Source organism: Panthera onca, chromosome C1, assembly GCF_046562875.1.
Source record: "Panthera onca isolate mPanOnc1 chromosome C1, mPanOnc1 haplotype 2, whole genome shotgun sequence".
NCBI classification, from domain to species: Eukaryota; Metazoa; Chordata; class Mammalia; order Carnivora; family Felidae; genus Panthera; species Panthera onca.
Window position 1 is genome coordinate 143,052,155 of NC_138346.1, and position 13,409 is coordinate 143,065,563.

Genomic DNA, 13,409 nt, shown 5'->3' on the forward strand with positions numbered 1-13,409 from the left:
AAAATGCCCCGTGTTTATTATAATTTACTATGGTATGTAACACAAAATATTGAATAATGCTGTAAGTGCTACAATAGTTAGGAGGGAATTTATGTGGGGCGCCTGGGTGGCTCAGTTCCTTGAGTCCGACTTCGGCTCAGGTCATGATCTCCCAGTTTGTTAATTCCAGCCCCATGTCGGGCTCTATGCTCATAGCTCAGAGCCTGGAGCCTGCTTCGGATTTTGTGTCTCCTCCTCTCTCTGCCCCTCCCATGCTCATGCTTCTGCTCTGTCTCTGAATAATAAATAAACGTTGAAAAAAAATTTTTTTAAGGGAATTTATTTAAGAATATAGCAGTAGTTCAGAGAAAGGGCATGAATAAAAACAATGACAATGAAGATGGAGAGGAGCAAGCAAATTGAAGAGATACCTGGAAGAAAAGGGTTGGGTGTGTTATGGGTTGACTAGAAGAGGGCAAGTTTTGGCTTGGCCAATTGTTAGATGGTGGGATCCTTAGCAGAAATAGTACATACACAAGGAGGAAAAGATGGAGAGTTGACTTGTAACATGTTGAATGTGAGGTGAATATGAGGGCAACCAGACAGAGAAAACCAATAGTAGTTGTAAATACGGATCTATAGCTTAGTAGAAAGATCTGGGCTGAAAATACAGATTTGAGTTTATATACTCTGTGTATCTATGTGTGTACTGTCCCTAGAGTTTCATCATATTCTCCTTCTTACCTTCTCTCTTTCCTTCTACTTTCCCCTTTTTACTGTTATATAGATTTTCCTTGGCAAGTTCATCCACTGCCTATACTGACTACATAGAGATAACAGCTAATACTGCTTATACATACAGACTATATTGGATAGCGGATTAAATCACATAGGATGAATCTACAAAATAAGAAAACAGAAAGATTAAGAGAAAACACACAATATTGAAACCCTGGGGACTGATAGACACATACACATGTACATGTACATATAATCGTACATACCTGTATGAAGTAGCAGAATTGGCAGAGGCAACAGAGAAGATAGGCAGTAGAACTATGGAGGAGTAGCACCTCAAAATTGAAAAAGTTTTAAGAATGGTCAGTCAAATTCAGTAGACTATCCAGTGAAGGTAAGAGCTGAATAAAAGGGCTTTCCATTGAGTTTTTTATACCGTTACTGGGTATTGATGTTGTTAGTGATTGGAACAGTTTCAGTACAGGATGAGAACTAAAGCTAGTTTACAGTGGATTAAGAAACAATCCTGAACTCAAAGGGAAATATGAAAGGAGAAATAAGATGTGTAAACTCTGGAATTTAGAATTTATTCCTTGAACAATAGAAGATAATTTGATGTTTTATAAATTTTATTGATAAAAATGTGTCCCCAATGTTAGTATAGTTTTTTTTGTGCTTAGTTGTATCAATTGGTTTATACCAGAGCAGTGATTTCATTCTCATATAGATCATTTGGGTTTGATGTTTTCCTGGGTATCTCCTAATATAAAATTGTGGCAACCAAACCCGAACTACAGTTGTCAGGGCTTTAGATTAAGGCAAAAAATTCTAGTATTACTCATGAAATAACCATGATCTCATTAAACAAAAAATACGGCGCTTCCAGTTTGGATGTGGTCATTACAAAAGAGTGCCTTTTCCCTATTTAGCAAGGTAAGTATTTACTAAAGTGATAATACCTGCCACACATGTACTCCTTACATAGAAATACTGTTTTAATGGTGCCACAAAATTACTAGAAGAAACAATGTGTAATACATTGAATTAAAAAGTCCTCATTTTGTTTAGTAAGTGAACTATTAATTTTTAAAAATCATCTTTTTGGGTAACTGGAGAAAGCAAATATCATGTTTTAATTAAGCATTTACTAGTTTTAAAATAAAGTTTTAATTTGACATCTGTCTTATTCCTAATATATTGAAGAGTGAAAGGAACTAATCTTTACTCAAGCTAGCTCAATAGGAGGTGGTTCTCTGTGACTCTTTTTTGGAATTTTCTTTTTCTTTACTGTGTAAATTAAATGGGAAATAATAGTTTCTTTTAGGAAGTCTTACATAATGGTGAATTATATGTCTTTTGCTTTTTTAAACAGCTTTTTATAGAAACTAGTTTAAAAAGGGATTTCTTAAATGGCTGCATTGGTGTTCACATTAAAAAGCAAGAAGGGAAACGGAAAGGTTTCATGCTTCCATGGTTAATTTCTTTGTGCAGCAACTCCTTTCTCTGTTTCTAGCAGTGATTTTCATGCATATCCTTAAAGAGATCTACATTTCTAAGAGCAAATACATTTTTATTCTGTTGCAATTTAGGATGGTTCATATTACTATGGATGCCTTATTTTTATTTCTGTCACATTAAAAGAGAATTTTCAGTTAAATATTTACTTTTTTTTATACTGTGTACTTCTGTAGCAGGTAACAGTGCTGTCCCATACCAATATAATGTGAGCCACATATGCATTTTAAAATGAGTACTTAATAATTATAGATGAAATTAATATTCTTAAACTCTGTATGTAAAATATTATTTCAACCTTTAACCAATATAAAAATGCTTAATGAGGTGATTTTGCCTTTTTATTTCATATTAAGTCTTAAAATTCAGTTTGTATTTTACATCCTTTCTCATTATGGACTAGCCACATCCTTTCTCAGTATGGACTATTTCAAGCCACATTTCAAGTGCTCGGTAGCCACATGTGGCTAATGGCTACCCTACTGTACAGAGCATGTCTGTAGAGTCAGAACAAATTCTTAGTATTTGGATGGATGGGAAAATAAAAGGAGACATTTATCTTCCATGAATTAGATTCATTTAGTATAATATAATTTAGTATAACTTGTTTAGTATCGTTACCAACACAAAGTAATGTGATCGTCTTTATAGATACCAAGCCTGGACTTTTTTATTCCTTGGAAAATCATTTGGAGGAGATAAGCTGGAAGTAGTGGGTAGATGGAACTTTTACATTTGGTTACCCTTAATAACTGTATTGTGTAATTGCATTTATTTTTATTGTATGTATATGTTCATACTTCCGTGGAATTTCATCATACATCTATAACTTGTAGCATAAATGCAATTCCAACTACAATGAAGATTTTGTGCTGCAACTAGAGAAGGAATTGGTCCAAGCTCGTCTGAGTGAAGCTGAGTCTCAGTGTGCACTAAAGGAGATGCAGGATAAAGTCCTGGATATAGAGAAGGTGAGAACAATATAAATAGTGTCACTCCCAAATTAGAGGGGACATGTGATAAGATGAATTTATTGAGCAGTTAAATTGGACTTGGTGTTTTCATACATTGGAAACCTTACATACTAGTTACTAAGAGAGGAAAGGACAAAGAAAATGAGATTCTCAGTTATTCTTTGTTGTTGCCATACTACTCAAAGCCCCCTTTTTTTTAAGGGTTAAAAAAACAAAACAAAAAACATTAGAGCCCTTTTAGAGGAAGACAAGCAGGGTAATGTTGATATGAATAATACTTAAATGTTGAACAAGAGAAACTTAGGGAATACATATTAATGGTTGTCTTCAAATATTATAGTATCTTCATCTAGTGGGATATGGCTAATACATAAACATGTCAGAAAAAATTTCATCTGCGTGTAACTGTTAAAACTTTGCTAGCTACATAAGCCACCTCAGGATATGTAGGAAGATCTTAGCCCAAGGCATACTTAGGGAAGCTAATTTACTTCTTTTCAGGATTAGTAAAGAATTTTAAGGATTAGATAAGTTAGTAGAAATAGAAATGCTTTTAGATTTCTTGTAACTCTCAGACTTGAGAGTCTGTGTTCCAGATCACAAACTCTGAATCTCTTTTTTGTCCTCTATGAAATCATTGATGGCTTGGGCTCTATGTTAAGTGTTCTTTTTATCTTTATAGTATCTAGCTATGTGAATAAAAGCCTGAGCACTTGGGTGGCTCAGTCAGTTAAGTGTCTAACTCTTGGTTTCTGCTCAGGTCATGATCTCACTGTTTGTGAGTTCGATCCCTGCATTGGGCTTTCTGCTGACACAGAGGCTTCTTGGGATTCTCTGCATCCCTCTCTCTCTGCCCCTTCCCCACCACCCCTACTCCCGCCTATCTCTCAAAATAAATATAAATAAATTAAAAATTTTTTTTGAAAAGCCTCATAAATAATGAACATGACAGATAGCCTCAAGTTGTTCTTATTTCTTTATGAACTAAAGCAGGTGTAACTACCATCAGTAGTGGAATAATTTTGCTAGAAATCTGATGGCTATTTTTACACTATTTTTGGAGAATTTTTTCTCCTATTTGTTGAGAAAAAAGCCAGCAAGAATGCTGTAAAAAATGTATAACAGAATATTTGGTTTCTAAGTTGGAGTACCTTGGGTTCTGTGATGCAGATAAGAATCTGGATCTTTCAGTTTTGAAAATTTGGAATTTGAAAATTTGAAAATTTGGAAGAAGTATCCTTGGGTCCAATTTAATAATGGATTTCTTGGGGTGCCTGGGTGGCTCAGTTGGTTGAGCGACTGACTTAATTTCGGCTCAGGTCATGATCTCACAGTTATGAGATCAAGCCCTGCATCAGGCTCCATGTGGAGACCACTTGGGAGTCTCTCTCTCTCCCTGTCTGTCTGCCTGTGTTCTGCTCACATGTGCTTGCACGTGCATGCATGCTCTTTCAAAATAAATAAACAAGCTTTAAAAAAAATTATAAAAGTGGATTTCTTAAGTAGCTATGTTGGTATTTATGTTATAGAGTAGAAAGGAAATTAGAAGCCTTCATGCTTCCTATGGTTAATTTCTTTGTGTAGGAAATACAGGAATTCTTTGTGTAGGAATATATAGTAAATTTCTGGTTTTCAATTGGAAGATATTTATAGTCCATCATAAAAATGTGTAGTTGGCAAGAATAACTTTATTATCTCTGTGGGCTAAAATCTTCATCCTACCATGAAATATTTTAGATAGAAAATTACACAGATTCAGGACTTGAAATCTCAGTAGTACTTAAGTTTACCTAAGGAGCTTTTACTAGAGCCTAATTCAGGATCTCTTGGTCATGGCACAGAGCAATGTAATAGGGTCTACACTGTATCCCAAGATGGGTCTGTCAGTATGGTAAGGAATCAGTCTAAATCTTGTACTCTTGAAGCAAATATTTAGATCACCTTGGTGTTAATTTCATAATGCTGATATAAATAGTGACTAATGTACAAATATTTTATACTCCTTTCCAAAGTAACATGCTGAAAAAATACAACAAAAAGGATTTTGGACTCTTCTTTTCCATAAATCTTTAAAATGTAAATGTTGTTCATGCTTTGTTTGGAGACCTAATCAGAGGTTAGTAAGCTTATTATCATGTTGAAAAACATTTTTAATCATGTTGCTTCAAAACGCTGATTAGTGTTTTACTAATAAAGCAGAGTTAGACTTTCTCTGTCCTCAAAATTAAGCACAATTACCCTCATACATTCCTGGTGGGATTGTAAAACAGTGCATTGGCTTTGGAAAAGCTTGACAGTTTCTTAAAAAGTGCAAAATTAGCTTCTGCTCCAGCAATTCTCCTTAGTATAAAACTCAGGAGAATTAGAAACCAGGTCCATACAAACACTTTTACATTAATATTCATGGCAGCATTTTCATAATGGCTGAAAAGTGGAAGCAACCTAAATGTCTGTCATTGGATGAATGGATAGATAAAATGTAGAATATACATAAAATGTAGAATATACACACAGGGAATATTATTTGTCAATAAAAAGCAATGAACCTTGAAAACATAAGTGAAAGAAGCCAATCATAAAAGGCCACATTCCATTTACATGAACTGTCCAGAATAGACAAATCCATAAAGACAGAAAGTAGACTAGGGATTGGCCAGGGGTTGAGGGAGGGAAAATGTGAGTGACTGACTGCTAACGGATATAAGGTTTCTTTTTGTGGTGATTAAAATGTTCTGAAAGCAGATTGTGATGATGGTTGTACAATCCTGTGAATACTCTTAAAACCACTGAAGGGTAAGTTTCATGGTTTGTGATTTATATCTCAGTAAAACTGTAAAATGAAGTGCAGTTACATATGGGCCAAAATAGCTTATTATATATGTTTTATTTTATTTTTTTAAATTAATAAAAATCCCAAGTTATGTTTTTTCTGGCTTTAGAGAAACAACTCCTTTCCTGATGAGAATAACATTGCAAGGCTTCAGGAAGAGCTCATTGCTGTGAAACTGAGAGAAGCAGAAGCTATTATGGGTTTGAAAGAACTTAGACAACAAGTCAAGGATTTAGAGGAACACTGGCAGGTATATCAGTATATTTTTGCATGCTTTTTAGAAAGTGGGTAAAACCGGAGTATCCAATTTGTGTGAGTCTGAAGTAGCTGATGATCAACACTAGGATTTGAGTTTAAAGTGAGAAAGTTTCTTGAAATGTAAAAATCTGAGAGCATTTATAAGTTGAAAGTACCTTCAAGCTGCTTCTCCCTTTTAAATCCTCATAAATAAATAAAAGATAAAATAGAAATCAAGTCACATTGTTGTTACTGTATCATTGTGATTTATATAACTTCTTCTAAAGAACGAAAAGTAAATTTTCCTTTATATAGCATATATAGCACATATTTCTTCTGCTGATGCTAAATCCATTGGTCAGTATGAAACAGCCCAAGGGTGATACCAGTATAAATTTGTCTATACATTCGTAACCTCTTTTGAAAATTGGTTATCTCACAAAATAAATCAGTCACTTATATGTCCTCAAATTTATTCACATATGAGGGTTTGAAACTCTTGACAAGGGACAAAAAAAACAATCTAGAAGATTCTGTGGTGGCTCAGTTGATTAAGCATTAGAGTTGGGCTCAGGTCATGATCTCCTGGTTTGTGAGTTTGAGCCCCGCGTCAGACTCTATGCTGACAGCTCAGAGCCTGGAGCCTACTTCGGATTCTGTGTTTCCCTCTCTCTCTCTGCCCCTCCCCTGCTTGTGTTCTGTCTCTTTCTCGCTCTCAAAAATAAATAAACATTAAAAAAAAAAAAAAGAATCTAGAAGACAGAAGGGAGAGCGGAAACAAGAAAACAGTATATACCATTTCAGAATAGTGACTTTGGTTTGAATTTGGGGTGGGGCTACATCTAGCAAAGACTGAAATTAGTCCTTGACATTACCATAAATGTATCAGGCAGCAATAAACTGGAAATTAAGAACAACGAAACTGATCCTTCCCCATGGATATTTTGAGAACACTCCTAATATTACCTCCATAATTCATGAATAGCCCCATTTTTTTCTTTGCTTGGGATTTAGTTAACATTGTGGAAATCTCTCTTATAAAAAATTGAGGGTGAAAATTATATTCTTTACAATAATCAATCCATAGTATAAACAGATTTGAACTATATCTGAGCTTGTATTCCAGATCTGCCACTTATTGGCTTTGTGACCTTTCTGAAGTTACTTAATTGCCATTTCTGTTTTCTGACCTGTATAATGAAGATAATAGTTGCCTAACTTTCAAGGTTTTCTGGGGATTAAATAAAATAATGTATACATAATGCTTAATATAGTACTGGGCATGAAGTAAGTGCTCAGGAAAGTTAGCTCTTATTTTGATACTAGGAATATGTGTTGTAACCTAATTTTTTGTCTTTCAGCGCCACTTAGCTCGTACTACTGGGAGGTGGAAAGATCCACCAAAGAAGAATGCTGTGAATGAGTTACAGGATGAACTGATGACCATTCGACTTAGAGAAGCTGAAACTCAGGCAGAAATAAGAGAAATAAAACAAAGGATGATGGAAATGGAAACACAGGTATGATGGGAAAGCCCAGTAGCTTTAAAAAATAACATTACCAGATCAAAAGTTTATGCACAGGTTATATCATCCCTAGAATAGAGCCAGAAGAATAGAGCTAAAAGTCTAGACTGTAATTTCCTAGCCCAAATGGAAAGGGCTAAAAATTGTAGTCTTTGATATCAGAGATTTAATGTCTTCTTTGACCCAGTCAGCAAAGTTTAAGCAAGTCATAAAACTATACATTATTAACTTTGTTGCCTTGTTGTACAACTTGAGAGGAAATATTCATGTAAAGCAAATTTTTTCAACCTTGACTCTATTACCAGGTAATTCTTGAACCAGGTAATTCTTTATTGTGGGGACTGGCCTGTGCATTGTAGGATGTTTAGCAGCATCCTTGTCCTCTACCTACTAGGTCCCAGTAGCACTGTGGTTCTCACCCCAGGTTTTGACCAAAAGCATCTCCAGATTGCCAGATGTCCCCTGGGGGCAAAATTGCCCCTCATTGAAAACAATTGGTACAGAATATAATGTGAATGATGCTTCCTTATATGTAATGTGGTAACTCTGAGCAGTTAATTCCAAAATTATACTTCTTTCTAAGTCTTCTCTTTCTGTGATAAATTCTGTCTTAAATATACTTGACTTAACATTTGCACAATCCTTTTTAATGAGCCCATTTGCATTATAAAGTACATTTGGTTTTTATGTGGTACATTTGTGTGGACCACATTCTGGATTCTCTGTAATGTTATTTGGTTTTCAAAATAGTCAGTAGGGGGCATAGTTAACTCATGTATCATTCTGTATACATATGTGCAAAATGATCATCCCAACTTTAACATAACATGAATCTGTAAATCCTTTAGATTAAATAGATTTTGTTTTATGTTGTTCAAAGTTATTTTCTTGTATTTTTCATTACAATTGACTATAACAGTGAAATTATGAAAAGTAGAAATCCAGTTTTTATAATTGAAAGTTTTATTTATTTTTTTTTAAAAAAAATTTTTTTAACGTTTATTTATTTTTGAGACAGAGAGAGACAGAGCATGAATGGGGGAGGGGCAGAGAGAGAGGGAGACACAGAATCGGAAGCAGGCTCCAGGCTCTGAGCCATCAGCCCAGAGCCTGACGTGGGGCTCGAACTCACAGACTGCGAGATCGTGACCTGAGCCGAGGTCGGACGCTTAACCGACTGAGCCACCCAGGCGTCCCTGAAAGTTTTATTTTTATAACAGATTTTATCTCATTGTACACATTAAAGATAGAAACACAGCTTTTAAGCCAGTGTTCAGGTTTTGTTTCACAGTGGTGAATGAATCAAATCAATCAACATAATTTTCAGAACTGTTGAATACAAAGGACTGTTTAGTCATCAGAGAGAACTTAACTGAAAAATCAGTTGCACAAACTACACTTAATATAATTCACAATATGACATGATGGATATTAACTAATAATTTCATACTATATGTAAGTCAGGTTATGTTGTACACCTTAGACTTACACAGTGCTGTATATCAATTATATCTCAATAAAACTGGAAAAATGTTTAATTTAGAAATCTGGTAACTAAAGAGTTTGATAGAAACTGCTATGGAAAATAGGAGGGGGAATTAATTCCAACTAGATGGTTTAGGGAAAGGCTTCCTAAGGAATTTGTATTTTGAACTGTACCTGACAGAGTGTAATTTTGGATGCATTTTGATGAAAGAGAAATGGTGTAAGGCACTTGTTCCTAAATGCCAGTGCTTGAACTGGTGATGATTCATATCTAACGTCCAGATGAAGAGATTTGTCCTTGTTGATACATGTAGTTTCAGTTCCTTCATTTTAGTGACTTTCAGAAAATACCACCTAGTAAGTACACCTCAGTTTTTTGAGCCACACTCTTCCTTCTTTGTACCAGTTTTTGCTATTACAAATAATGCTACTCTGAATATTATTGCACCTGTTTCCTTGTGTATAGCTCTACGAGTTTCTTCAGTACCGGGATTCTTATCTTTTTTTGTATGCCATGAACCCCTTTGGCAGTCTGAAATCTCCAGATCCTTTCTCCAAATAATGTTTTTAGGGGTGCCTGGGTGGCTCATTTGATTAAGCGTACAACTTTCAAAAAAAAATTTTTTTTTAATGTTTATTTTTTGAGACAGAGAGAGAGCATGAACAGGGGAGGGTCAGAGAGAGGGAGACACAGAATCTGAAACAGGCTCCAGGCTCCGAGCTGTCAGCACAGAGCCCGACGCGGGGCTGGAACTCACGGACCACAAGATCATGACCTGAGCTGAAGTCGGCCGCCCAACCGACTGAGCCACCCAGGTGCCCCAAGCGTCCAACTTTTGATATTGGCTCAGGCTCAGGTTGTGATCTCACAGTAGTAGGATAAAGCCCCACCTCGGGCTCTGCATGGAGCTTGGAGTGTGCTTGGGTTTCTTTCTCACCCTCTCTCTCTGCCCCTCCCCTTCTCGTGCTCTCTTTCTCTATCTCAAAATAAATAAAAAATTTTTTTCATGCATAAAGTAAAATACATAGGATTGCAAAACAAGCCAGTTATATTGAGGTACAGTTCTCAAAATACTGAAAAATAAACAAGTTTATGATATAGAACACGTACAGGGACATACACAACACATTGCAGGATTAGGTTTTTAATATTTTAGATTTTTCTTACTTAAGTTAGAATGTAGTATAATTTTCCTTTTGGGGGATACTCTCCTCTAGGTTTGGTATGAAAGTTATAATAAGTTCATGGAATAAATCAGATTGTATTTTATCTTTTTATTTCTACAAAATTTTGTCTAAGATTAGAATTACCTCTTGAATATTTGCTGGGATCCATTCCTTTAAATAGTCTTATCTTTTTGTCTTGTTTTTTGGGAATAGTAACTATTGATCCTACTTATTGAAGGCTTATAGACCTTTTCAGGTGTTCTGTTTGTTCTTGAGTCTCATTTGGTAAGACGTGTTTGCTTGGGAAGACACATTTCATCTAAACTTTCAAATTCATCACTTAGAATTGTTCAGGGTGTCTTTTTAAAAAATTTCTTTTTACTAGGTCAATATTTAGGTCTTTTTTCATTTCTAATAGTGTTTATTTGTGTTTATGTTCTTGAAAAGTGTTTGCAGAAGTTTGCCATTTTTTTTTTCAGAGGTTTGCCATTTTTATTAATATTTCTAAAGACTGGATTTTTCATTTTTGTTGGTCCTCCATGTTGTACCATAGTTTTCTATATAATTTAGTTCTGTTATTATATCCTTTTATTATTTGTTGCTTGGGTTTCATCTTTTTTCCCCTTTATTTGTACTCCTACCTATGTTTTCTTTTCTAATATATTTTTTATTCTTCAGTTCCATGCTTTTGACTTCCCTAGTGATTGCTTGTTTGACTCAAGATTTGTTTACAAGTATGTTTTGTATTTCCAAGTGTATAGATTTCTGGTTCACTTCATTAGTAGTTTATGTCATTCGTTTAACGAAATTGCTTTGTGGTCACAGAATGTAGTCTGTAGAGTCTTACTTATATTAGATCAAACTTCTTCATTATACTGTTTGTATCTTCTATATTCTTTCTAGTTGTGTGTATCACCTGATGTTTCAAATACTAACAAATAGATACCTTCTCTTGTGATTGTAGATTTGTTTCTCCTTAGATTATGACAGTTTTTTGGCTTAAAATATTCTGAGCCACTTTTAGAGGGACACACAAATTTTTAATTGTCATTTTTTTCTAGTAAATGAATCTTATTAGGGGCACCTGGGTGGCTCAGTTGGTTAAGCACCAGACTCTTGATCTTGGATCAGGTTATGATCTTATGGTTTGTGAGATTGAGCCCTGCATCGGGCTGTGCACTGACAGCATGGAGCCTGTTTGGGATTTTCTCTTTCTCTTTCTCTTTCTCTCTCTCTCTCTCTCTCTCTCTCTCTCTCTCTGCCCCTTCCCTGCTTGCTTGCTCTCTCTTAAAATAAATAAACTTTACAAAAGTTTAAAATGAATGTTATTATATACTGACCCTCTTTATCTTTCAGGATGCATTTTGATTTAGTCTATCTTAATACAGTTATCTAAGATGTTTATTTTATTTTTTAAGTTTATTTATTTATTTAGAGAGAGCGCGCAAGCAGAAGTGGGGGAGGAAAAGAGTGAGAGGGAGAGAGAGAGAGAATCCCAAGCATGCTCTGCACTGTCTGCACAGAGCCTGATGTGGGACTCAAATTCATAAACCGTGAGATCATGACCTGAGCCAAAATGAAGAGTCGAATGCTTAACCGACTGAACCACCCAGGCACCTCTAAGCTGTTCTTTTTCAGTCTCTGCCTTATTTATCTTTTTCCATCTTTTTAATTTCAGCCTGTTTATATCTTTGATAAACTGCATATAGATGAACATTTTTAAAAATCCAGTTTGACACATGGTTGTACAACTCTGACTGTACTAAACTGCTGAAGTGTAGGTATACTTTAAGTGGGTGACTTTTATGTGTATGTCTCAATAAAGCTCTAAAAATGGAGTCCCAGTCTCTTTTAGCAGTCATGGTTAGTCTATGTTTGATGATTCAGTTTGGATTAATATCTGTCACCTTGCTAGCTATTTCTGTTTGTTCCATCTGTTCTTTATCTTTTCTTTTTCTATTTCCTCTTGGATTTATTGGGCATTATGATTCCATTTTATCTCCACAAGTGACTTCTTTATATTCCTTAATTTTTTTTTTTTTTTTTTTTACTGGTTGCTCTATGTTTTTTAATATGCACCTAATGAGAGCTAATCTTCAAATAATATTCCTCACATGTAGTATAAGGACCTTACAACAGTATATTCCCAGTTCTTCCTCCTATCCTTTGTGCTATTTGTTGTCATATATTTTGCTTTTACATATAGTACAAATATGTCATATGTGCTACTAGTCTTGCTTTAATCAGTTACCTTTCAGAGAAATTAAAAAAAAATTTAATGATATTTATTTCCTTCAATTATTCCATTTTTCAGTATTCTATTTTTTTGTACAGATCCATGTTTCTGTCTGGTGTCATATTCCTTCTGCTTAAGAAATCTCTTTAACATGTCTTGTACTGCTGATCAGCTGGCAGTGGATTTTTAGTTTTGTTTGTTTGGGAAAGTATTTCTCCAATTTTAAAATATATATTTGCTGGATATTGAAATCTGGGTTGTTGTTTTTCCTTCAACACTTAAAGTTACTCTTCTTGTCAGTAACCATGTAAACCAGAATTCTGTTATAATTTTTGTTTATCTGCATGTAATGTGTTTTATCCTCTGGTTACTTTTAAGATTTTCTCTTTTGTTTTTAGCACTCTGAATATGAAATGACTTGCTGTATTTTTTGTTTTGTTTCCCTCTGAGTTTCTTGGACCTGTGGATTTCTATCTACCATGAAATTTGGAAAATTCTTGGTTATTCTTTCTTCAGATATTTCTTCTGTCCGTTCCATATTCTTTTCTCCTCCTGGGATTCCCATTACACATACGTTAGATTATTTGATATTGATAGTAACTCTTCGATGCTCTTTTCATTTTTCTTCTCATTATTTGTTCTCTTTGTGTTTCAGTTTCTATTGTGTTAAATATTTCTATTGATTTATCTTTAAGTTCACTGATTCTTTGCTCCACTTTGGG

General features: G+C 34.7%; 1 protein-coding gene across 17 annotated transcripts in view; it reads left to right on the forward strand.

The window, feature by feature from the left end:
• The window catches only part of EVI5 (ecotropic viral integration site 5), a 248,899-nt gene that overhangs the window by 153,719 nt on the left and 81,771 nt on the right, over positions 1-13,409 (forward strand). For all 17 annotated transcript variants that reach the window (XM_078451656.2, XM_078451660.2, XM_078451658.2 and 14 more), the window contains 3 exons: positions 3,069-3,203; positions 6,146-6,286; positions 7,635-7,793. In XM_078451656.2, coding sequence (XP_078307782.1) covers positions 3,069-3,203; positions 6,146-6,286; positions 7,635-7,793 — 435 coding nt within the window. The remainder of the gene's footprint in view (positions 1-3,068; positions 3,204-6,145; positions 6,287-7,634; positions 7,794-13,409) is intronic.